The sequence below is a fragment of the Camelus ferus genome, chromosome 28 (assembly GCF_009834535.1).
Source record: "Camelus ferus isolate YT-003-E chromosome 28, BCGSAC_Cfer_1.0, whole genome shotgun sequence".
NCBI classification, from domain to species: Eukaryota; Metazoa; Chordata; class Mammalia; order Artiodactyla; family Camelidae; genus Camelus; species Camelus ferus.
The window spans coordinates 7,938,260-7,964,881 of NC_045723.1; the positions used below are offsets into that span (position 1 = coordinate 7,938,260).

The 26,622-nt window shown below is 44.8% G+C and overlaps 1 protein-coding gene across 2 annotated transcripts in view; it reads left to right on the forward strand.

The window, feature by feature from the left end:
- The first annotated feature begins 2,133 nt into the window (after positions 1–2,133).
- Positions 2,134–26,622, forward strand: part of SUCLG1 (succinate-CoA ligase GDP/ADP-forming subunit alpha) — a 31,005-nt gene continuing 6,516 nt past the window's right edge. The window contains exons 1-8 of one of the 2 annotated variants that reach the window (XM_032469648.1): positions 2,168–2,312; positions 5,574–5,762; positions 10,021–10,124; positions 15,054–15,170; positions 18,402–18,614; positions 18,764–18,821; positions 23,630–23,713; positions 25,396–25,547. In XM_032469648.1, the coding sequence (XP_032325539.1) occupies positions 5,660–5,762; positions 10,021–10,124; positions 15,054–15,170; positions 18,402–18,614; positions 18,764–18,821; positions 23,630–23,713; positions 25,396–25,547 (831 nt within the window). In that variant the 5' untranslated portion in view covers positions 2,168–2,312; positions 5,574–5,659. Of the gene's footprint in view, positions 2,313–5,573; positions 5,763–10,020; positions 10,125–15,053; positions 15,171–18,401; positions 18,615–18,763; positions 18,822–23,629; positions 23,714–25,395; positions 25,548–26,622 lie in introns of both variants that reach the window. The other variant, XM_032469649.1, reaches the window with a different exon arrangement.

The following is a 26,622-nucleotide window of genomic DNA, read 5'->3' on the forward strand; positions in this document are numbered from 1 at the left end:
CCTCTTCTCAACATTGTTTTATGAAGGGATTAGTGGTCCCCACAGCGGGGCTCGAGGGCTCAGGCTCGCTCAGCAGCCCCAGAGGCCCTGGTCTCTCCTGGCTACAGGATATTTCTCTTACATCACTAGGGATAAAACAGCTATCTTTCTTTTAAGAAGTTAACCTTTTTTTGGAGAGGGAAGGTAAATAGGTTTGTTTGTTTATTAATGGAGGTACTGGGGATTGAACCCAGGACCTTGTGCATGCTAAGCATGCGCTTTACCACTGAGCTATACCCTCCCCACAGAGAAGTTACCTTTTTTAATTGTTTTTCCAGAAAGAAGTTGGCAGAACTGGGCCTAGATGCAGTGTTCTGAATGTCTGTGTCTCCCCCAAAGGCTTAAACCCCAATGCAGTGGTTTTAGGAGGAGGGGCTTTGGGGGGGTAATTAGGTCATGAGGGTGATGCCCGCATGAACGGGATTAGTGCCCTCATAGTGGGGACCCGAGAGGGCTCTTTCTCCCTCTTTCCGCCATGTGAGGAAATAAGGAGAAGACAGCAGTCTGCAACCCAGGAGAGGGCTCTCGCCAGAAACCGACCATGCTGGCACCCTGATCTAGGCCTCGCAGCCCCAGAGCCTGAGAAATAAATATTATTGTTCATCAGGCACCCGGCAGTCCAAGCCACTTTGTGATAGCAGCCCCAGCTGACCACAGACTGCCTAGGAGAATACAGGCAAAGCTTTGGCACATTCAGATGGCAGCAGGAAGACACTTTGTAATAAAAACTGATGCTTTTCCTTCCATGTTTCCTTCTATTGTTTGGCCCTCTCCTTAACAATATTGACACCTCTTCCCCTCACCAACTTCTGTTTGGCATTTTCAGTTCATAACCCCAGGAAAGGAATGCCTACCTCAGAGCCGCTGAGAACGACAGCAGTAACTTCAATTTAGGGCAAAAATGTGAGTTAACATCTCCAAGACCAGAAAAGGATCCTCAGGGAAGAAGAGGGGAAGCCAGGAGAGCTTAAGTGTTGTCCATCCCACTCTCCCAGCTTAGAGGTGGAAGGAGGTCAGTAGTCAAAAGAACCATCAGAAAGGTCTGGGGGACACATGAAACAGGGTTATTAGTCTGCTCAAGCTGCTGTAACAAAATACCACAGACTGAATGGCTTAAGCCATAAATGTTTCTTTTCTCACAATTCTGCAGCCGGGAAGTCTAATACCAGGATGCTGGCCAGTTAGATTCCAGATGAGAGCTCTCCTCCTGGCTTTTTAGCATAAAAGGAGCCTGAATTCTAACCGGGGGTAAGATGTTTCTCCAGGACATTAGTCTGCCATCTTCTCAGTCTGTGGTCTTTCAGAATAAAGTCCCTATTCCTTGCCCTGGCACTGTTTCCCAATTTATTAGCCTGCTGTGGGGGGAGCAGAACGGGTTTGAACTCCGTAACACTTCTAGAGCTCTTACAGAGGAGTGAACAAACAGGGAGTAGGCACTTTGCCCTGTAACTTCCGTCCTCCAGGATCTCCAGGGAAGCAGCACTCATTTACTTAGTGCTGGCCGAAGGCTGCACGATAGCTTGTTTAACCAAAAGATCCATATTCCAAGAAGTCAGGTGCCAGGAAGGTAGCTCTGAGTCCTCCTCGTCACGTCCCTACCCTCACGGGACACTAGCTCGAGTTCAGATTCGCCGCTACCTTCGGAAATCCCCCCTGGTCCTGGTAAGGGTGGGCGGTGAGCAGCATCATCCTCTCCATATGGCAGATGAGGAAGACGAAGGCGCAGCCTGGCCTTGGAAGGAACACGAAAAGTTCTTCTCTGCTCTTTGCACCTCGCCTCAGTGTTTCCTCACTTCTTTTTAACACCACCTCCTGGGTCTGATTCTCTCTTCCTCCTTCGCTCCGCTTCCCGCCGGACCCCCGACTGAAACTGACAAGTTGCGGCCATCAAACTACAGTTCCCACAACGCCCCGCGCCGAGGGGCCTCAGTGGGGTTTCCCCTGAGCTGCCGGTGTCATTAATGTTGCATCAAACTCACGTTTCCGGGGAAGAGCCAAGTTAGTGTCCACTTTTCCGCTAATAAGCCTTTTCCCTCTCCCTTCTGCGATACCCAGTGTTGGGTGACGAGGCCTCTGCGGGAGCACATTCATTCCGGCGAACTCTCTGGCCACCCGCGTCCTCCCCGCGCCTCGGCCCCGGCCTGGATCCTCGGGGGCCTGGGAGTGTCATTGGCGGATGACCGCAGCCCTCGCCGCTGCCCCTGCCGCCGCGACCATGGCCTCTGGCAGCAGCGGCCTCGCCGCCGTCCGCCTCCTGTCGCGTTCCTTCCTCCGTGAGTCCGGCCAGGGCTCTTTCCTCCAAACCTCCGCGAGTCCCCGGCCCCGCCGGGCCCACCGCCCTGGTCCAGGCCGCGGCTGGGCCCTCCGGGGCGGGATTTCGGCGGGGGCCCCAAGTCGGGACCCTCTGGGGTGGAGGGAGCTTTTCAGAATTACGGGGCGGGGGCCTGGCTTAGGCTGCTGGCGGGTGGGGTTGTGGAGTGGTTGAGCCAGGATTCGGGTCTGGGAGCCCCGCAGACCGGGGGGCAGGCCCTTGATCCCGCAGTGATGAGTGGTGGCTGGTTGGGGGCGACGCCTAGACTGGCCCTTTGGGGAGTGAGAGTTGAGGTGGTCCCGGATGAACTCAGCTGCGAGGGTGAGTGTCTGGGTTGAGAGACAGGGGGAAGATACCAGAAGGAAATTGGAGGGTGAGGCTGAGCCTTGTGCAGGGCGGTCCTACACTTCGAATTGTACTTTCCGTAGACTGTAGGGTCGGTATGCGGAAGGATTCTGCACCTGGAGTCGGCACAGACCTAGAAAACTCCTAGAAGCTGAGGGTTGGCTGGGACCTTGATCAACTTGATTTGCAATGTCTCCACCAGGTGGTGCGAATTTTTCACTTCCTCAGAACTTAATATTCAAGGTTGCTGTTAACGCAGACTGTTGAAAATTCTTGCTATGTTCAAAGTCTCTGTGATTATTAGGTAGTTTGTGTAGGAAAGGACTTTGGAATCAGCCACATCAGGGTTTGAAGTATGGCTAGTTCTGTACAGTCTGCGTACTAACTCTGGGGATGTTTCTAAATCTATTTCTCAATTTTTGTTTCAAATCCCATGAAAATACTACCATATTTTATGAGACACCATCACTTGTAAGATACGCTGTTATTTTGCCTACCACCAATGGTGGAAAATGATTGCTGGTTGAAATTGTGACACACCATTGGTTGTCAGTTGCATACTCTAAGAAATGTTAAAAAAAAAAGTAAAAAAAAATATGGATCCTAGGAATGATGACATACGGGATGATCTGGGTTTACCATGCAGAATAAGTGAAACAATTTATGTAAAGCATTTGGGACGTAATAGGCACTCAACCAAAGTTAGTTTTCTTCTTTCTCCCTTTCTTCCACTTTTCTCCTAATTGTACTGGTGGTGCTGAATACTGGATGTGACTTAATTCGTTTCTTGCAAAGATTACACTCTAAAAGTGTACAAGGATGATAAAAGTGTACTCAGTAGCTACTCTCAGTTGTCAGATCACATGAGGACAAACTTTGGCAGGTAGGAAGAAGTTGGGTTTATTTGGGAAAGTTTGCTGGAGATTTTTGTTATGTGTTTTAAAACATAACTAAGGGTGTTGTAGGCCGAAGGCAAAAAGGAATTAGTTATACCCATGTCTTTCTCTTCTGGGGTCTTGCTCATCTGAGTTTCTGAAAAATCCTTGAATTGGGTAGGTCTGCTGTCTTAGGAGAGTCTGGAGAAGAAAGGAAGTGTCTAGAAAATCAGGATCTTGGATCTCGCCTTAGCCATACTTAACAGTCCTCTTGCAGAGCGGGAACTTCTTTATTCCTAGACGCAGGATCCTGGGGCCTTAAGAGGTCATCTAGTTTAGCTTCCTGTTGTTGGCCTTCAGTTGTCTCAGTCATGTGATTAACCTGACACTAAGGCTCTGAGGGGTCAGATCTAAACCAAGGTATCTCCTGTATTAGAAAGGTTACAAATTACAGGGTTAATGTTTAAAAACCTCTGAATCCCCCAAATCTTCTTTTTCCCATGCCATATTTCTAAGCCCATTTCCAATCCCACTAGAAAAACAGCAGCCACAACAGTGTCACCTTGCACACTTTTTTTTTGAAGGTGATCACAGTTTATTTAGGCTGTGAGGTCACAAATAGAACTCGAGTTGCTAGGGAATTTTGTTCCCTCTACTAAGTTTTAATTAATGGTACATTTTGTGCTGAAGGTCATACGTGTTGCAATATTGATTTCAGTTAGGAAAAAAAACCAAACAAAAAACCCCCAGAGACCTGTTGGGGGCAGCCTAGAATGTTTAGAAATTCCTGAGCCCCAAAAACAGTTCTTATGAAAAAGGAGAAAGAACCCAGTTGAAGTGGGGAGAGAAAAGAAAATGAAAAATAAGAAAGATTTCCTCCATGAGAAAGTTCGAGGATTTTATAGGCACCTTTGGAATTGAAATAGTGAAGATTTTCAAGAAGTATAAGGTAGTGCAGGGTCATTTTGAACATAAACCAGTAGTTCCTATCAGTTGGGTCTATGAGGATAAATAGGGAATAAGAACAAGTATTTATTTTTATATAGTTTTTAATTTGAATGGTGGGTCGTTTGGGGTTCGAAAGTGGCCGCTGAGCTGTTCTGCGGTACTTGAAGATTTTACAGAAGGGACCGCAGCAGCCTGTATAATGCATACGATTAGTAAGTACACGTGTGTTAATGTCGGGAGCACGTGCCTGAATAAGTGAGTAACAGGGACAGTCTGAGAGGTGGAGGAGGAGTATTTTCATGAGTGGAGTCTCAGGGTACGTGTTCGGAGCACGCTGCTGGTCACACGACGCCATGGTTTGAGTCCCATCTGGGCAGGTGCTTTTTGGCCACAGCTCGCATCCCTCATCCCACAGCCATCTTATAAGTGACGTAGTTACTCTCTGTGGGGAAGAGGACTCCACATGTGGCTGACGGATACAGATTTAGCTCTCAGACGACTCGGGCCCTTTCCTTCATGGCCTTTATTACAGTTTGCACTTTCGTGGTTTTTGCGTCTCTTTGTTTAATGTTTAGCTGTCTTCCAGGACCGGAAGCTTCCTGTGGGTAGGGCCTCCGTCCCTCTTCTTCACCCCGAACCCCTAGTGCCTGGCAGATCGCCTGGCACAATAAACATCTCAAGGCAGTTTGGGCTTTTCATTCCATGTCAGCCGCGATAATGATAAAAACAGCTAAGAGTAAAATAGCACTTCTCTACCCCAGTTATTATTCTGCCTGCTCCGTATATTATATTATTAACTCATCTAATTCTCATATTGCCCATGAGGTACATAATATTATTATTATCCCCATTTTTACAGTGAGGCTGCACTTTTAAAAAAGTTGTTGATGTTAAAAATTTACTAGTAAATGTGTGTATACGACACGTTATATGTAGACATGGATCAGTGTATTTACACGTAAGCATATATGAGCTATACATAAGGACATAGATAGAACATTTCTGATTAGACTTATTTGATTTTAATGTATGAATTGTATCTTCTCTCTTTTTAGAAAATGATTTACCTTTGTGCTCACGTAGGATGTGAACCCATTTTGGGGAGCGTACAAGGCACTTTGCTACCCAATTTACAGGCCTCATGCCACCATCACAGCCTCTTCATGGGCAGCTGTCATTCCATTTACAGATGGGAAGACTGAGGCTAAGGGAGATCAAAAGACCTGCTCCAGGTTACCTGGCTGGTGAGTGGCAGAGCGTAAACTCAACCCAGGCCCATCTGGCTCCTGGGACTGTGTTTTCAGCTGCTCCTGGGACGCAATCCCAAGGTTAGGCTGGCCTGTTAGTAAGAGAAGGCAGCTCCACCACATTCCCTGGAGATGCCCCAGGGCCTGGCACCCATGGCCTTCACCACGGGGAAATTCTGCCTGGTGGCCGACCTCAACCTTCCTTCCTGCTGCCCTCATGTTTAATTAAAAATACTCATTTTCTTCATATCAGTAAAGTCAGATATCTCCTCATGTGTTGCATTACCATTTGTCTGTCCCCAGTTGTATTGCTCATTTGTGGCCTTTGTCCAGTTTTCTGTCCGGCTTTGGTCCCCTCCTTCCTGTTGGCCCCTCGTGTTGCTCAGATTGCCAAGGTTGTCCTCCTTGCCTGTTACATGTTACCAGACCATCCTCCTGGCCTGTCACTGCCTTTAGCTCTGCCTATGCTGTATTTTGATTTAGGTCCTTTCTTTTCTCCTATAATGAAATTGTCCAATTGTGTTACATTACTGCTTCCTGGATTTCATTTGTTTAAAAAAAAAGGTTAGCATTGCATTTGTACTGAATTGATACAGGTTTGAGGACTGCTAGTAGCATATAGGGCTGGACTTCAGTACCATCTTTATACGAATTTTTGGGAAACCTATGATCTTTGCAGGTACAAAAATAGATGTAGGTTTTCCCCCCTCTTTCTTGGTAAGTGGGAGTTTGAGATTGACATTTTCCAATTCACACAAAAAGAGTGGAACTTTTGATACTTAGCTCTTCTATCTGTGTTTCTTCTCAAATCCTGTCTCATCCTGAAATTCAGTCAAACTTTTCCTGTGCAGCTACTCTGTAAGGTGCTGTACCACATGCCAGGGTGTACGAGACGTGGTCCTTTCCCTCACGGAGTTTACGGTTAAAAGTTCTGAAAGTATTGAGATGGCACTTAATCTTGCAAGCAATTTAGCCGGAAATAATTTTACATAGAAATAATGCAGTAAAGAGAGTAACAAAATGTTTACTCCCTTGAGTGGTATTTACTATTAGATGTCACATGAAGGTGTTTATAAGTTTCCTTCTTCTTAATCTCAGAGCCCCTACAAACCCTTTATTATATTTGTAAGTCACAGATGTCAAGTGAAAATGTTTTAGTTAAATGTCAACTGACATGAATCGATATAAGTAAAATTCTCAGGAAGTTTCATACACTGACTTGCTAATTGAAAGGTGAGAAATATTTGCGAGATGATTTGGCCACTAACATAAGCCCTGTGTTCTAGGGTTACTTTCAGAAAATAAATAGCTTGCTCTAGTTATTCGGAGGTTTTGTCAGAGAGGTCAGGTTTGTATTTAAAACCAAACTACGGTTGGACCTCTTTAAGCAGGAGACACAGTTGAAGGTTTGTACTGTAGACCACTTTGCATTCTTCAGCAGAAGTAGAATAGGCCTTTTTTTTTTTTTAATTATTGACAGTATTTGACTGGTAATTTGGGTGGAGAGGAAATCAAGTAAGGAAAGAAAATGCACAGAGCCAGTCAGATTTAATGTTTACAGCGGCTAGTAGTTTGAACCCTTTACCAGCGCAAATTGGAGGGTGGTGGGATGTGGGAGGGGAGGTGAAGAAGGGCCGAGGTGAGGGTGAGGAGAGGCTGCTTTCATGGGGGAGCCTCCAGCCTGCGATTCTGGGCCTTGGATTATCTAAGGTGGGGAAGAAAGAGGAGAATGACAGAAGTGACTTAGAATTTGGCGAGTTTTACTTAGAATATAAGCATCTTTTGCGTTATTTCCATCTGAAAGCAAACAAATGGCCAACGAGAAAGAATTTCCTTGATTCTCTGATGTCAGCAGTGCTAAGATTTGTCATTGATTTGATGCCAGTGTTACCTTAAAAGTAGCCACCAGTTGTCACCTGTGTTGTGGTGGCGCGGAGCGTCGGGAGACTGAGGTCTCCCCACAGCCATGGCGGCTGGGAGAGTGTGCTCGGGGTGAAGGGCCAGAGACGGGGCAGGCTCGTCTTCTGGTGTGGGGTGAGGGTCTGGGATTAAGAAGGCATTTGTGGTGATTATGGACACCAGGGCTTGCTGAGCACCTCAGGATCTCCCTCTGGGTCTCATAAATGCGTGAGTGTTTTAGCGTCCTTCATTCCAGTACCAGGGATACCTCGTCTGGCCACAGTGCAGTCAGGAATTTCACTTCCTTATCTTTGAGCGTGTATTTGGGGTTAGCTCAGAGGTGATGATAGTCTGTTGGTTCTGGCTCACCTGTGTGAGTCCGGGCTCGTACAGCAGGTGGGGAGATGACCTGCGGGCACGCATGCGTGGTGGATCCCCCAAGATCCTCTCCACTGGATGTCATAGAATGGCAGGGTCAGTGCACAGGCTGAGCAATGCCAAGGGGCTAGGAGACTGCCTGGGAGCGGAGCTGCTACTCATCACACTTTGGGAAGCAGTCTGAGCCCCGAGATCTGGCGCCGTGAAGCCTCGAGCTCCGTCGAGTCGATCTGGGAGTTTGGGGTAGGAGCAGGTCATGGCCGTGGTTGTTCCGGTGTTGAGGCCGTGCTTCGCAGATGCAGGCCGACCTGGCTTTGCTCAGGGTGACAGGGCACTCCTGCCCCTGTGGAAGGAGAAGTGAACTGTGTGAGGTCTCCTCTCCTGAGGTGTTGAGTGTAGGAGTACTTGTGGAGAACTGAACTTGACCTTCAAAAGGCAAGTGTTTCCTTTTTATCAAGTATGGGCTCCAGATACCCTGAGCTTGTTTGATCTTGTGAATCAAATCTTGTTCTTTCCTGTCCGGAAACTGCTGATAGACGGACCATTTATTGAATATTCCAGGAATGGGAGGGACTGTGGGAGCAAGTTCTGCCCCAGGAACAGCAGCAGGGGAGGAAGGCTCATCCACCAGTATTGTGGGGGTGGGGCTCCAGCTGGGAGAACTGGGAGTCAGGCCACGGGCTCCTGTTGTGTTCACTGACCCAGGTTTGGGTGCTTAGCTGGGCTCGCTGGGCCAGGACGCGACCCTCCGTGCTCACCCAGGGCCCCTGGCTCCGCATAGCCTACTCTGAGGACTCAGCTGGGGTGTGTGCACACAGGATGCTCCTCTCCTGGCTGGTCAGGGTGAATTCTGGGCCTGTCTCTTCCTTAGAGGTACCAGGAACTCCAAAATTCAAAGTTGTTGGGAGCTGAGGTCAGTCAGTGAGTTGAAGATGAATCAAGGGGTGCTCACAGGGCCAGAAGCAGGTCAGTTATGGGACCTGAGGTCTGGATTTAGGAGGGCAGGAGGCGGGGATTCAAGACAAAAAGCACTGAGTGGACCCTGGACAACTTTGTGATGAGATGTTCTTTTCTAGCTTTCATGGGTGGCCTCAGTGGTAGGTGCTGGCACTTCCAAAAGGGCCAGGGGTGGGCCACAGAGGCAGCAGGTTGGGGCTTTAATGGGGGTTTTAAAGGTAGCCCACAATTTTAATTCATCTGTGCTCTACTTTCTATTTATTTTTGAAATATTCGGGAGCTGGCTTTAGGAAAGACTTAGATGTCTCAGTTTTCATTGAGGTCCGTTGCTGAAAATAACTTAGATTTTTTTTTACATGTTTCTCCCTCATCTTCTTTTCCTATTTATCTTATCTTCCCTGTTTCTTTTATATGTGAGGTCTTGAGTCTTAAGCAGAAGAGACCCGTAAATAATTTTCGATTATATTTTAGACAAGTTTTATTCCATGACTTCACATTTAATATTAACACTTAATGTTAGTATTATTACTGGGGAGTGAGTTGCAGAGTAGTCCTTCATGGTTCTGACAAAGTTTGCCTCTTTGCTCGTCTTTGTTTATAGGTGTTGGGCTTAAAAATGTTGAGTCAAATGGGGAAAGCGTGTGGCTATTTAGTAAACACTGTGGGTAGGAGTGACACCTAGTTTTTAGTCCCTGGATTGAATTTGATCTCTTTGTCTGAGCCCCAGTTTTCTTTCAGAGAAATGAAAATTATAAACTTAACCTTTTCTTTCTCAATTCAGAAAAAGCTACAAGATTATGATTCTCAGTACAGAGGGGATTCTGGAGGATAGAACAGCATCTTTTTTTGTTTGTTTCTTTATTTCTGTAGTCAGTATGTCTCATTTCAAGAGTGACATTTGAAGTTACCATCATCACAAGATAGTGCTTGCATTAGAGGATTTTTTTTTTGTCACCAGGTTAAATTCATAGTCCAAAAGTTTGGAGAAATTATAACGTGTCGTATTTTCTCTACTTTTCAGTGCAGAAGAATGGGATCCGGCACTGTACCTACACAGCTTCCCGGAAGCATCTCTATGTTGATAAAAATACGAAGGTGATTTGCCAGGGTTTCACTGGTAAGCAGGTATGTACATCAAGATTCTTTTTTAAAGATGTATATTAGAGGTACAAAAATACTGAACTATTTTCTATTTTTAAAATGTCGTTAAAGTTACAATACATAGCAGGAAAGTATGCAGTATGGCAGTGGAGGTGTGTCTTAGGAGGAGGTCAGGTGCGATAGTCAGCCTGTAAGATGAAAACTGTATTCAGTCTTACCTTGAAAATCCCTCCCTAGGAGTCTAGTGTTGTGTTGGGAACCCACATACTCTCTTTCGGCAAGTGTAACACCACTGGCGTTTCTCCAACATTGGAACAAATCATTGTTCCTTTAATTAAGCACTAGGGAAAATGGACGGCTTGTGTTTAGGCCTTGAACAGAAAAAAATATGCAGTTACCACAGATCAGTGCGGGGCAATAAGCCAGAGTGGCCCCGGGACCGCAGTGGGCAGAGGAGGCAGACGCTGACTTCTCCCGTCTTACACTGTCTGTGTGCAGATGCCTTTGGGGGACTGGCAGGCAAAAATGCCTCACGCGTTCCATTTATATTTATGCTCTCCCCCTATCGTCTGCCTGCATCATGGAATTTACATAAGTGTAAATGTATCTGTGATGGGATTCCACAATAACATGCAACGTAAGAATCTCCTTTCCCTCCTTCCTACCGTTCTACTCCTCTGCACTTCCTTCTGTTAGCAAGTTGACATGTGTCCTTCCGGGTATTTTTCTTGCTCATACAAACATATGTTTACTTAGGTAATGTGTATGCTACAGAACTATATATATATATATATATATGTATATATATATACATACACACACATACTATACAGGATATGATATAAATCATACATATATATGTCTATTAAATAGATTCCTAAAAGTAAGATTGGGTGCCAGAATTTCTGTGTATTTAACATTTTAACAGCCACTGCTAAGTTGCCCTCGAATGCATTTATACAGATTTTAGTTTCTATAGTAGATGCACAGATTTTTTAAAAAACAAAGGAATACTGCCAAATCAATTAGAAGATAACCACGAGTCTTAACCCAGAGTATTCCTTCCTTCATAGTTAAAGGAGATATGGCAAGATAAAAGCAATTAATGACTTTTTTTTTAATTTAAAAGTTAATGATTTTTCTGTGATTAGGAGAATTGCCACATCTGTTCTGCAGTATTTTAGTGACCTGGAGCAGGAGTTGGCAAGCTTACTCTGTAAAGGACCAGATGGTAAATATTTTAGGCTTAGTAGGCCAGGCGGTCACCGTAACAGCTACTCCGTAGCGCCGGAACAGCACGAGCAGCCACAGATGAAACGGCAAGGAATGGGTGCAGCTGTTTGCCAGTAATTTCACTTAATTCACAAAACCAGTGGCCGGCGAGATTCCTCAGGCCATACTTAACCAACCCCTGATCTAGAGAATAATACTGAAATATCCAGATTTCTATAACTTCTGTTTTTTAAAGTACTTAGGAATTGCTTTAAAATTACATAGTTCTTTTTTTAAAAAAATGAATTTGATTGGGGAGTTGTTTCATATGAAATGTCCTCCTGCTTTTTGACTTTTTTCTGAAATAACTGGGCACAGAAATGTGAATCGCAGTAGACCTTTCTTCTTTTTCTCCCATTCCTCAACTATCTTAAAAAAGAAGAATCCTCCACCAACAAACAAAGAAATACCCCAAACCTTGAAATCTAGTTCATAGGTAAAATGGGTTTACCTGTTCTGATAGCCGTGCGTTTTATGCACATCACTTTCACATACATATTCTGAAGAACGTTGATGCTCCTCTAGCATTTGAGATGCATTTTTTTACTCCTCTGCCAGTTAAAATCAGATTCAGTCCCTTTTCTGGTTAGGTATTAATTTTGTTAACATACAATCAGATGTTTGATTACCCCAAGTTCCCCACGTAAGTTTATTCTGTATAATTTTGTTTTTCTTTTAAGTTCATGCCTGTAAGCACTCTTTGGAACTGTCTCTGCTTCCTAAATTAGGTGATCATTTGCCTAAATAATGAAATCCGAGGTTGGTTTCAGTGTCTTTTAGTTATCTGCAATTACGTTGTTTCTCATTCACTTTCTTTCTTTCTTTTTTTTTTAAGTAATTGGGAGCCTTAGTTGTCTCAGATTTGTGAAGTTTCTGTCTACGGAGGTAACAGTAAGGTCTGAAACTTAGAGTTTATCTGTAGGAAATCTGCATTTTCCCTCATGCTTTTTTTTTTTTTTTCAGTGCACACATTGTTCCACATGTGAATGAGGAATATGTGTATTTCAGAATGGACCTCAACCATGCAGATTTCCACTGGGTGCTATTGCTTGTACTGGCTTTTATGAGTTGCTTAAAGTATTCCTGTTCTGAACTGTGCACTGAGTGGTGATAACGGGAAAACTAGGAAAAAGCAGCTTATGAACAGGAAGTGTTATCCCTGTTTGACACTACGTTAGGACTGAAAAAGTTGTCCGTTTGACCTGATCTAACAGTGCTGTAGTCTAGGGCAGTGCTTCTCTGTCTAGAGTGGAAGACCAGTCTGGGTATGTCTGTTTTTATTTCCAATTTAATGCAGATTAGTACTTTTTCAAAATACAATAAAAGTCATAGCACTATCATACGGCTATAAAAGTTTGCAAACATTCTCTCTTATTTCTGTTTTTTTAAGTTAGATTTTTTTTTCTTTCTTGTTGTTTTGTCAATTTTTTTCTTTTTCTTTTTGTATTTATCTCACTGCAGAACTGTAAGAGTCCAAAGACGACACTTTAAATGACACTGCTCCAAAGAGAGAGCACTGGCCTGTGGTTCTTTCCAGAGCTCCATCACTGACTTTAGATAAGTCAGTTAACATGCTTGGGACTAAGTTTCCTTCCATGAAGATGTTGAATCAGGAAATTTCTGAAGTCCCTCTTAAGGCCCCAAATTTTATGCCTTTAGTAGAACTTGAGTAGTTGAGTCAGCATTCTTAGGTCCCTATAGAATGACCGCATAGATCCATTCAGTTTTCAGCAACTACTTAATTGAGTGCCTACTGTATGGAATGTGTTGATTTAGTTGCCATCCGTCAGTGAGCAAAGAAGATAGAAATCATTGTGTTCATGGAGTGGTGGGGAAGAGAAACAGAGTCAGTGGGTAAATCTCGTGGTACATTAGGAAGTGTAAATGCTGTGGAGACACTAAACCAGAGAAGGGAGGCGTGTACGTATGTGTGTGTGTGGAGTCGTGGAGGCAGTGAGGATGGGGAAGGGGGGATTTTATACCAGGTGGTCAGGGGAAGCCTGACCTCTGAGTCAAGTTCTAAAGGAGATGTGGGAGTGAACCGGGTGGATGTATATTCCAGCCAAAGGGGACAGTGAGGCCAGGAGGCAGTGGTGTGCCTGTTGTGTGCGGCAGCCGCAAGGCCAGTGTACCGGAGTGGGATGAGCGATGAGAGAGCAGTAAATGAGGCTGGGCAGTGAGGTGTCCTGATGTGAGGAGGCAGCTTGCATACTGACTCGCAGGCTGGTGCGAGGAGTTTGGCTTTTGCTGTGAATGAGATGAGAAACTGTTGGAGAGTGTGATCAGAGAAGTGACATGTCTCAGGCTCACTCTGGCTTCTGTGTTGAGAATAGGTTGAAAGGGAGCAAGGGCAATATTCTGTCAAGAGGTGTTGGTGACTTAGACCAAGATGGTGGCAGTAGGAGGGGGGAGATGCTGTCAGCTCTGTTTTGAAGGTAGGGCAATAGGATTTACTAATATATCCTAATTTGTGGTATAAGAGAAAGAAGAATCAAGAATGACTCCAGTATTTTTGGTGTGCACGTCTGCTGGGAGTGGAGTTGTCACTAATTGAGACGGGGTGCACTGTGGAGGGGAGCGATCAGGAGCTTGGTTTTGGCACTGAGTTTGGGATGCCTGCTAGTTCTCCAGGTGGAGAAGTCAGGTAGGCAGTTGACAGTGTGAATGTGGAGTTCAAGGCGAAGGTCTCGGCTAGGTATGCTGGAGGTACGTGTGTCTCTGTTTGTATGGGAGAGGTCACCATATGAATGATCCTCATTACCATGAAGGGGATGAGGTCACCAAGGGCATAAATTGAAATGAAAAAGAGAAGTCTAGGACAGGAGAGAAAGAGAAGGTGAAAACCAGGGAAGGTGGGGCCCCAGGAGCTTAGTGAAAAAGCAGCTTTCGATCCCTGGGGAAATTTTTGGTTGTCAGAACTGATTGGGGCAGGGAAGGGGGCAGTACACTGGCGTCTGCTGAGTAGAGGTAAACATCGCTGCTAAACACGGTCCAAAGCACAGGACAGCGTCGTAAGGGTGAATCAACGTGCCCAGAATGTCAGTAGTGCCGAGTAAACGGACTGGGACATACAGGGTGTTGGCTGGGCGGCATTAAAGGCTCACTTAAGATTAGGGATCATTCGTTTAAAGTGAGACTAGTTAGCATGGTTTTATTTTAATTTTAATTTTAATTTTTTTCTCCAGTGACTGTTCAGTGGCATGTGCGTAGCCTTGGAGCAGGGGGAGAACTGGATTTAACTGAGACTAGTTTTGCTGGAGGTGTAAGTGGAAGTGAGAGAGAGCCAGGGTGGTTGTGTGGTTAGAGTGGTTGACTGTGGACTTTAAACTGAGTAGAAGAGGGCTGTGAGGACATCAGGAGATGAAGAACAGTAAAACAGGTGTTCTTTTCAAGTAAACGCCAGGGGGTTTCTGGTCATCCACCAAGTTTGAAAATGGAGCGAAAAGACACCTCCGTGGAAAAAAACCCCAAAAAACCAGTTACTCTGGCTCGCAGTGGCCTCCTTTGCGTCAGGGCTGGGAGCTGCGCTCAGCACGCCATGCGAGGGCTTGGGTAGATGTCACCGAGATTCTCAGGGAAGCGCATGTTAACCTGTGTGTTTTTCTTTTCCTCGTTGCTGAAGATCGCCTTCCGGCTTCCCAGCCGGCCCTTCCTCACTGGTCCTGTGCTGCTTCCCCTCAGGGCACCTTTCACAGCCAGCAGGCGTTGGAGTATGGCACCAAGCTCGTCGGCGGAACCACTCCGGGGAAAGGAGGCAAGACGCACCTGGGCCTGCCGGTCTTTAATACCGTGAAGGAGGTGATTAACTGCGCCGAGTTTGGCAGGAAAGGACGAGCGGGGGAGGAGCTGGCGCACCTTGGTTAAAGATCTTAATTGTGCCCCTTTTGGGAGAGTCGCTTGCTTTTTCCAGTTCCAGTAACCTAGAGAAATTTGAGTTGCAGTACAAACCAGTGGGTTCGCTCTCGTGATGTAGGCCTGGGTGTCTTCCCACAGCCTGGGTCGCTTTTGCTGACGAGTGTACCCCAGCTTCCACGGGAGGAAGTCAGGTGCTGGCTTCTCTTTGGCTTCCTCTCCTTTCCTTACCACTTCTGCCGGGATGTTAGCAGTGCACACGGCAGCATCCGCCCCCTGCCCTACTGCTCTTTAATTTTTCTTTCACTGCCGGGCCAGGGAAAGACCACTTCCTGTGCACGGCCTCGTTCCTGGCTCCCCGCAGCCCCCTAGGTGGATGCTGTTATTACCCCCATTTTAAAGACAAGGATACGACAGGCGCAGAGAGGAAATGGTCCTGCACGTAGCCTCACAGCCGATAAGTGGCAGACTTAGCGTGGCTTGGAGTTAAGTAATTAGTGTGCTGGTCTTGTGTGGGAAAACTTAGCTGTATAGTCTGATTTATAAATCAGAGTCCTAGTCTCTCCCCCAAGTTGCTAATTTCTTAGTACTTTAGAAGTGATTTTAACCTAAACTTTAATTCTTTGTTACAAAGCTAACATGTGCTCATTGTAAAGATTCAGATGTAAAAGTACATAAAGTTAAATTTTATATAGTGTTCTCCACTTCTCAGATGTAGCTTTTATGGTGAGCTACTTTGAGTTCACTGTGTGTGCTCTCATCCTCTTTCTGCGTTACATGAACATACACAAAAATAATAGTAGTATCAAAATTATAGTACAAATTCTTGGCTATTTAATTTTTTAAAATCTAGGAGATAAGGTTAGTACTTGAAATTAATGTACTGATGATAAAAAATGTAACCCCCACAACATACTTTTAAGGCATGTTTTAAAGTGTTGCTTGCTTTTTTTTTTAATGGAGGGACTGGGGGTTGAACCCCGGACCTCGTGCACGCTAAGCATGTGCTCTCCACTTGAGCTGTACCCTCCCCCTCGTAGTACTGCATTTTTTTAAAGTACAAATTTATAGACTTAGTCTCTTTTCAGAATACTAACTTCAAATTGAAGTTAATTTGTATTCTTAATCCTAAAATGTAGGGAAAAAACAAATATTCAAATTTGGAATTCTCATTTTACTTTAAATTTGAAAATAGAGTATAATATATGTGTCTGTGTGTTTTGAGTGTCTTACATTTTAAAGAGTAAAAAAAAATCATATTCTGTAGAATAATCATTTAGAGTCTTTTTACTTTGCATTTTTTGTCTCCTCCACCCTTTTCTTTTTTTAGGCATGTTTTGAAATACTACGTTTTTTTTTTTTTAATGGAGGGACTAGGGATTGAACCCAGGACCTCGTGCTTGCTAAGCATGAGCTCTACCACTGAGCTGTCTCTACCTTCTTTTCCCCTCTTAAATTCTCTTAAATGGCTGATTTCTTTACCTCAAAATATAGAGGGGAGCTGTCTTCATAATTCCTCTAGGTAGATTTGACTTTTGTTACGAGCCTTTTTTTTTTTTTCTTTCTTTTAAAGAAGGTTTTGTTGCTAAGCAATTCATTTGTTATTCATTATGACCCAATAGATATGACATTTGGAATATTCTGTAAGTTCTTTGACAGATACTGTTTATTTCTCACCTGTTCAGCTCTTACAAAGAGCTTTCTGAATGAGAAGAACGGATACCTTTCATCCAGTGTTATTTGCCAGGGCAAGTTCAGCTTCTGAAAGTATTTGTAGCCTTAAGTAGAAAACCATGGGATATATTTTCCGTAAAATATGTACATGCCTATGATCTGCTTTCTGTTGGTTCCAGCCTAGTTTTTTCTTTGGTCCCGACTTCTCTGTTATCACCTTGAACATAGTTTTTAAAAACATTACCTAAAAATTACTTCAAATTATTTTTAGCCCCTGGCAAGTTAGCGTCCTTTTACTTACTCTTCTTTCACTGTCCAGATAACCTCTTTTTACCAGGAATGTGGCAGAGAAAGCTCCCTCCTCTGAGGTTGTGGTGAATCATTTTGGGGTGATGCCCACAGACACTGTCTTCTATGTCCGCCCTTAGCTGTGTCTGTATGTTCTATGACTTTGTGTTTGTATCCATTGTAAACTCCTATGGCACAGCCTTCCAGGAGATTTTGATTTATATCTTGATCAGGTTACGTTTTAACATTTATTGGGAGGCAGACTGCTGTAACTGAAAATAACTGACACTGCAATCAGATATACTGAAGTCTGAGTCTTGGCTCTGCTACCTCTTAGCCATGTAATCTTGCACAAGTTATTTAATATCTCTTGGCCTCAGCATCGTGATGTGTAGATGGAGATGCTAAGTGCACAGGGTTGTGGGGAAGCCTTACCTGAAGCCTGTATAGAGTCTCTCAGGGCCTCTCACCAAGTAGGTGCTGTCAGTCTTGGAGAGTCACAGATCACAATCTGTTGTCTTCAAGGAGCTTCCATTACAGTGGAAGAGACATGGCCACCAGTGGAGGTGGGGGAAGACTCTGTCTGTACGGACACGTGTAGAGAGCATGTAGAGACCACAGAGGGAGCAGTGATCAGACTGATGGTCTTCACGTGCGTTGCATTGTGAGGGGTGGTGTAGAATAGACTCTAGTCTTACCTGACCCATTCCTATCCTGTGCTCATTTACGCAAGTGTATTTTCGTTTATTTCTAATCCGCGTGCATAAGTATGATATATCTTTAAACAGATGTTTGAGAGCTGAGTTCTTAAGCTTGGGTCTCACTAGTCCTTTTTCTCCTGGGGAGGTACAAGGTCTTTGGTACTGAACAGGTGCTAAGTGTCTTGTAGAGCAACAAAAATAAACATGGCCCAGGAATGAGGGGACACAAACGCAAATCGGGCAGTGCTTTGAGGTTTACTGACATGCTCTAGCCTGAGGGAATGGGAGGGCATCGAAACTGTCAGCTCAGAGAGGCATCCCCAAGGGGCAGAAAGGAGGCCATGCTTATTCTGCTCTTCTCTGACAGCACAGTGAACTTGCTAATGGGAAGAATGAAGACATCCGATGTCTCCTGGCGGTGGCCCCGAGACATTATTATAATCACGGTGTTGAATTTCCTTTACAATGTTTATGACTTCACCAATAATAACATGCTTCACGGTTAACGTTTCAGGCCAAAGAACAGACAGGAGCGACCGCGTCTGTCATCTACGTCCCTCCTCCTTTTGCTGCTGCCGCCATCAGTGAGGCCATTGACGCAGAGGTGCCCCTGGTGGTGTGCATCACGGAAGGCATCCCGCAGCAGGACATGGTGCGGGTCAAGCACAGGCTGCTGCGCCAGGACAAGACCAGGCTGGTCGGGCCGAACTGCCCTGGAGTCATCAACGTGAGTGCGCAAAACAGAACAAAGCCCCGTTTTAGCCTCTAAAGGCTAACGAGCTTTTTGAATCAGTCCATGTATATCTGTGTGTATGACCTCCGAGGCACTTTTTCTTCCCCTTCACTTTTCTGAAACTATGAATTACTTTCCTGCAGCCTGGAGAATGCAAAATTGGCATCATGCCTGGCCACATTCACAAGAAAGGAAGAGTTGGTGAGTACATATTTCTTATAGATGAAACACAAAACTCCTTGACCTAAGTTCAGGACTCACAAACAGAATCTGACGGTGCAGATCAAACTCATTTGAATGAGTTCAGCTTTAATAGAATTTCCCAGGGAAGCTTTGTAGTGAACTGATTCTGTACCCTAAATTGATGTTTGAGAAACAATAATAATAATTCCACAGAATCAGTGAAAATATTTTGGGGGTTTTGAAGATTCTTTCCTGCTCAGCACACTATGGATTATCCCATTTTTTTTGCATGTGTCAGCAGTTAATTTTATTTTATTATTAAGTAGTATCCTCTTGAATGATTACAGTTTGTTCTCCCACTGATGAAAATTTCTGTTGTTTCCAGACTTGAGCATCATGAATAAGGTGAAGGCGGGCTTTTGTGTGCTGGTCTTTTTGTGGATACGTTTCATTTCTCTTGGGTAAAATGCCTAGGATTGGAATTGCTAAGTCATAGGGTCAAAGTATACTCGACTTTCTAAGAAGTTGTCAAATAGTTGTGCTGAGTGCCCGCCTTCTGCGCGCCCACCATCGAGGCAGGTGTGAGCGCTCCATTGTCCCTCGTCCCACGGGCACTTAGCATCACCACCCACTCTGCTGGGAGCGCAGTGATGTCTCGTTGTGGCTTTAATTTGAGTTTTCCTGACGACTGATGAGATCGTGTGCTTACTGGCTATTTATAGATCTTCTTTTGTGAATCATGTCTTGAGGTTTTTTGCACATTATTTTTTTATTGGGTTGCCTCTTTATATAATTTTCTGTATAATTGATGATTATAAGAGGCTTCTATAAATATTCTGGATATAAGTCCTCTGTCAGGTGTACGTGCTGTAAATATTTTTACTGTTAGTTTGTGCCCTGTCCTAGAGTGACTTGGCCTTGTTGGATGTCACAGGTTCTCTCAAAATGTTTTGAGACAATTGTACTGCGACTCGTTTAGTTCCTCAAAGAAATGATCACATTAACATTTCAAAGGCAGCCCGTTAATGCCTGTTTTTAGATTCTTCACACCTAACTCTCACTAAGCTGTACTGTTTCCCCACCATAATAGGGTTACAGTATTTTCTCTGTCCGTAAACCATGACTATAAATACTACGTAAGAATAGTTAGTCCCGTGGGTGGATGTCAGCTGTGTGGTTTGCAGGGCTGGCTTAACGACCGTGATTTTCCTGTATTACTGATGGCTCCTGGAGCTGGCAGCCCTGCTTGCCAGAAGGGTCCTTACCGAGCCCTCTCACCAGGGAGGTTGCAGGGAGCCCCCCGGGCCAGCTGAGTGCCAGTCGGGGCCTGATCCACCTCGTCACTGAAGCGCGTGTGCATACGTGAATCCTCTGTGTGCTCCTCACGCCGCTTTGATTGGCTCCTGCTCTGGACTTCAGGCGGGCGTGCGGGAAGGTCTGCCTGTGCTGAGCTGCCTTTCTGAGAAACACCCTGCTTTACAAGGTGCCCGTAAACCTCAAACAACTGAAAGGAGTTCAGGGAAGCCCTCGGCTCTCTGCCTGCCGGTAACACATCGATGAGGCAGGCCTCCGGGAGACTGCTTTTAATTCCTTTGAAAAAGGACTGGAAAAAAAAATTCACCTAGAAGAAAACACACGACACTACAGAATTTTCGAGGAGATGAGGGAGAGGAGATGGTCTTGTTGTATCAACTGTTCCTGTTTTGATCCCAGTGCTATATTCCCAGAAGCCACACCGACTTCCAGTCCTGCAGGGGTTCACGGGAAGGGTTTCCATCCCTCGGGCATTTCTGAATGGAACGTGGTGCAGCGTGACGGCAGCACGACAGTGGAGTGACTTTCTAGTTTGTGTTGATGACAACTAATAAAACTGTGTAACAGCTGACTGAATGCTATTGAAGAAAGTGATCGGATTCCAAGTTGATATTTAACTATGATTTTTTTTCTCTTATGTTAGACTTTTTTTTACTCTCAACCGCATGTGACATACTTGACTCCTACATCCTTTTTAAAAAATTTATTTTAATTGAACTTTTTAAACTCATTTAATTGTAAATTCACAGGTACTTGTAAGAAATCATACAGACAGATCTCTGTGTACCCTTTATCCAGCGTCTCCCCAGTGGTAACATCTTGCAGAACTGTAATAAGCAGTGTCACACAACCAGTATATTGTCATCGATACAGGCAAGATAACGAATGTCTCCATCGCTACGGGGATCCCTCATCTTGCCCTTTTATAGCTGCACCCACCCCCACTCCCTTCTTAATCCTTGGCAACTAGTAATCCTCCATTTATAAAATTGTTTCATGTCAGGAGTGCTGTGTAAATGGAGTCATGTAGTGTGTGGCCTTTGGGACTGGCTGTTTGTACTTGGTGTAATTCTCTGGAGACTCGTCGGGTTGTCACGTCGGCAGGTCACTCCTTTGTGCTGCTGAGTAGTATTTCAGGGCGCGCGTACACTGCAGTTTGTTTAACCAGTCACCTGTTGAAAGATACTGGGATTATTTCCAGTCCGGGGCTTTGACGAGCGAGGCTGCTATAAACATTTGCACACGGGTTTTTACGCGGCACGAGCCTTCATCTGTCTGGGATGCCTGCCCAGGAGTGCAGTTGCTGGGGGTGTGATAGTTGCATGTTGTTTTAAGAAACCACCAAATTGCTGTGCACGGTGGCTGGACCATTCTACATCTCCGTCACCAGCGTAGCTGTGATCCAGCTTCTCCACATCCTTGCCAGCATTGGCCACTGTTTTTTTATCGTAGCCATTCTGATGAGGGTTCAGTGACGTCTCGTCGTGGGTGTAATTTACACCCCCTTAACGGCTCATGTTTTCAGGTGCCTGTGTGCCGTCCGTGTGTCTTCTTCCGTGAAGTGTTTCTTTGTGTTTTTGCCCGTGGCCTAATCGGATTATTTGCATTTTTACTGTTGAGTTTTGAGAGTTGTTTGTACATTCTAGATGCTAATACCTTGTTGGATGCGTGGCTCACAAATATCTTCTCCCGTCTGTAGCTTGCTTTCTCGTGCTCTTAACAGGATCTTTCAGGGAGCAAAGGTTTTTGTTTTCATGAAAATTTTTTTCTTTTGTGGAATATGCTTTGACCTCAAGTCTAGTAACTCTTTGCCTAGCCTGAAATGCCCATTTTTTTTCCTGAGCATTTTATAGTTTTACATTTAAATCCCATGATCCAATTTCAGTGAAGTTTTCTAGGTGTGAGACTTAGATCAAAGTTCTTTTTCATCTCCATGTGTTCAGCTGCTTCAGCACCATTGGTTGAAAAGATCATATTTTTTTTCCATTGAGTTGCTTTTGCATTTTTGGGTCATCAATCAGTTGGCACATTTGTGTTGGTCTGCTCTGGGTTTTGCCAATACCACACAATCTCAATAACTATAATTATGTAATGAGTCTTGAAGTTGGGTAGATTGCTTCCTTGTACTTCATTTTTAAAAAATTTTTTTAGCTTTTCTAGTCCCTTTACGTTTTACTTTTAGTTGTACTTAGCAGGAAGAATAGAGGAGAACACCTCCGCTTTTTGGAGGCAGAAGTGCCCTGACGACAGATGTTTTTAAGTCTCTTTTACTATAAATACTTTAAGGATGGCAGGAGCAATCTACCCTAAAACCATTCATTTCATTATTTAAGTGTATGCAGTTTGCATTTATATAAATTATATATCATTTATGTAATTAGATGAAAGCCCCTTAAAAGAATAACATCCTAGTGTTACTATTTACTGATGATTATGCTGATCCATCAAAAGACTAGAATAAATAAAACAGCTGTTCTTCCCAGTAATCCAGGGTACTAAGTGAACAGTGGGAACATAGTTCTACCCTGAGACTCACATAGGCGTGCGAAGGAGACCAGGACATTGCCCACGAAGGCGCACAGCTGAAGTACTGGGTGTCCTTTGCTTGAAAGCTAAATGCACCAAATACGTGTGTACATAGGCATTGCCTGCCCAGCCTTGTCAGTTATGGCAAGTCCCACGGAGGAGGGGCCGCGTGAGGGAGAGAGGATGCGAATAGAAGGTTCCGAGAACAGGGGGAAACTGATGAGTGAGACAGATGCGGCTGGTGTTCGTGGTTGTGTTTGTCGTGAGACGGGGGCCAGCTGCTGAAGGGCCTCAGACTTTTGAAATTCGATTTTAAGAATATGGTTGTGCTCCACTGATTTTCAGTTCTGACCCATTTGGTAGATACTTGTTGAGCTCTTTCTGTGCCTGAATGGTGCTCAATCCTGGGAACGCAGGGCCGGGGAAAACAGTCTTGTTTACTGACCCCCTGGGCGTTCCAGTCCAGCAGGAAAGACAGTCCCTGCAGTTTCCAGCACTAGCGGCAGCCTCTTGCTGAGCCACTGCAGGAGAACAGGGCTCTGACTTGAGGAATCAGTGTGTGGTCAGCAGACAGCAAGCCCGGCTGTGAACTTATTTTCCTAAACCCGGGTTATTAGCTGCAGATTAATCCTTGAACTTTATGCCATCTTTTTTTCCTTATGGACGTTTTGATACATGCGTTGTTCCATTTTACTGTGTGTCAGCAGTAGACGGTCATTTTATGTAGACGACTTTAGGTCTTAAAACTGCTTTTATAGTCATGAAACAGCCTAACTAATAATATACTTTCTTCTATATCTCCTTTTAAAACCGCCCTGCTGTAATTGAAGCCTTCCCTTCTTATTTCCTCACCTGGTGACATTGTTTATTTGGATGACAGGTTGTGGGACTGGCAGCATGTGTACTTGTGTCTGTAATTTGTTTTACTATATGATAGTCTGTCGCATAAACACAATCTCAATGTTTTGGGATTCTCTTTCTTTAAGGTATCGTGTCCAGATCTGGCACCCTGACTTACGAAGCGGTTCACCAGACAACGCAAGTTGGATTGGGGCAGTCTTTGTGCGTCGGTGAGGGATTTTGGCTAAACTCGTTTTGTTGCAGTGCAGTATCTTCATTGAATAAGTACAGTAATAATTATTGATTTGATTATTTGCAAGGGATTCTGGTGCCATTTTATGAAAAAGACGTTATGATCTTGAATTTAATTTGCTTAAAAGCGAAGCTTATTGTTAAATTTTCAAGATTCATGGTCCAAGATTTGACTTCCGCCTGGCGGAACAAATGTGCTGGGACGTGTGGCCCCTGGAGAGCCTCGGTGCCTGAGAACGGCGCTAACTTTGCTCGCTGTGAAGAAGTGGTCCTTCGTCATGGGACTTGCCGCGCTGTAATTAGCATTTTGCTATTACCAGCTGCCATCCAGGGCTTCAGAGTTGCTAGATTCTTCACTGTTTATCATCTCCCTCCTAAGGCCGCCCTGTGAGGCACCGCTGTGCTGGGATTTGGTGCTGGAACCAAGCTTCACTGGCAAGAAAATCTAGGTGGAGGAGGTTTGAGGTCCTCAGAACCTCTCTCTTTGCCGCATCATACTGCCTCCCACTTAAAAACATAAAAAAGTTTTTACATTTTAAAACGATTTTGGTATTTGTTGCCAAAAGCCAGGCAAATTTCTCATTTTTAGAAATATACCTTCAAATCTTTAGAATATTTTAAAAAATATTTTCAAAGGCAGCTTTTTATAGTTAAAAAAATGTAAAATATAGCCCTGGCATATTTTTATTAAGACTCAAATTCGTAAAATCAGTGTTAAACATTAATTGTGCTTTTCTGTGTGCGAAAGTCCAGCCATAGACACAAGGTGACTTAGTGTGACAGAGAATGAGAAAGGACTTTGAGACGGGGTGCCAATTCCATCTTCTCTAGCCTCTGGTTTTAATTTGTACGTTGAGAGTAATAATTTCTGTCTCACAGAGAGTTTGGGAGGGTTAGGAGGTGGCAGGTGTGACTTGTGCTGAGGCGCAGAGCTGGCCAAGTGGCTGGCATGTGGCACCTGCTGCTTCTCTCCTGCAAGATCACTCTTCAGAGATGCATTGAAAGGTGGGAAACCAGTGTTGCCTTCAGTGAGTTTATAACTTAAAAATGTGAAAAGGAGGCAGTCAGCCTGTGGGGAACATTGACTTGAACCCTGTCCAAGTGCTAGTGCTTAAACACCGTGTGCTTGGAGTGGAGCCCTGTGTGTGCTGTCTGTCATCAGCCCCTCTGGGTCTAAGGGAAGAAGGAAGAGAGGTCGGGACACCCCCGTCCCTCACTAGGACTTGTGTCCCAGCTTGTGAGTGGTTCCTCTGCAGTGTGCCTCCTCAAAGAGTTATTTTGTGCAGAGAAATTCCTTACCTGTTTAATCAGAGATGATATTCTCACAAACACACATTTTTTTAAAATGCTCATTTTTAAAGAGCCATCTGGGAATAATTCTGTGGGAGGGAAGACTCTCGATAAAGGGCTAACCCAGAAATAGGGCTGTCTTTGTGAGTATCAGGGACCAGCCACCATTTAGCATTCGTGTAATAGCATCAGCAGAAATAAACGTAGCATTTATGACTTTTAAATGTTAAATGCAGGGGTGCGAACCCAAAAAATACTGGTAAGAGGAGGGTAGGTAAGCCAAGAAACCTGTTGAGACAGCATTTCTCGCGCAGAACCGCTTGGCCCGCCCTTCAGCCTGCGGCTGGCGCTGACCCTCTGACTCTTTCAGGTGTCGGAGGCGACCCCTTTAACGGGACAGATTTTACTGACTGTCTGGAAATCCTCCTGAACGATCCGGCCACAGAAGGCATCATACTGATTGGTGAAATTGGTGGTAACGCAGAAGAAAATGCTGCAGAATTTTTGAAGCAACATAATTCCGTAAGTTCTGTTTTGGAAAAGTGGAGCTCTCTGCTCCTGAATGTTGTCAAAGGTCGGCTTTGCTCCTGCTTCCTCTCCTTTCTGCCTCCCCTGGTTACCGTCGTGGCCTGTTCCCCAGGTGTGAGTGGTCACTGCAGACAAGCAGCGCACTTCATGCAGTTTCCCAGGTGGAAGGAAACCTCAGAGCCACCTTTTATTTCTTCTACCTCTTCTTCCGCACAGAGATCTGTCTCTGTAATCTCAGTCACTTGTTGAGACTCAGAGCACCGTCATCTGTAATTAGTCCCTACCTCACCTGCACCAGCTCAGTAGTTTTTTCCTAGTATCTCTGCTCCTTTTCTTCCTGAGGCGCCCCCCGCCCCCCCCCCCCGGCATATCTCCGTATATCTAGGGTAAAGGGCAGGCTTAGCACGGCATTCCAGCTCCTCCCTCGCCACCCTAACCCGCTTTTCAGATCCACGTCCCATCCGACCTGCCCCTTGTTTCAGTCTTGCTTGTCCTCGCTTGTTCCCTCTGCAAGGTGTGCATAACATCTCTCACCCTGGCCTGTGCTGTACACAGCGAGCAGCCGGTGTCCTTGGCATCCAGCCCAGTCCTCTGGCGCATGAGGCACCAGTGAATGGTGAATGGGAGAAAGAATAAAGTAAATTGTTAGGAGATGGGAGTAAAATGTTGTTGGAGTCTCTTGAATCCAGAGAAGTTGTGAAGTTTAAGATTTAAGTGAAATCTGACTTCTTTTTAGAAAAAAGCACTTTAGGTTAACAGACATTGTAGTCGTCCCTTGACATCCACAGGGGCTTGGTCCCTGTTCCCCTGGGGACACTGAAATCCATGATGCTCAAGTCCCTTATATATTACGGTGTAGTATTTGCATGTAACCTACACATACCCTCCTGTATATTTTAAATCCTCTCTAGATTACTTCTGATACCTAATACGATGTAAATGCCGTGTAAATAGTCATAAAGACAAAGTGAATAGTATCTAAATAGTTACCAGCGTGGCAAATTTAAAGTTCTGCTCTCTGGAACTTTCTGGGATCTCCCCCCCCAATATTGTCTGTCTGCACTTGGTT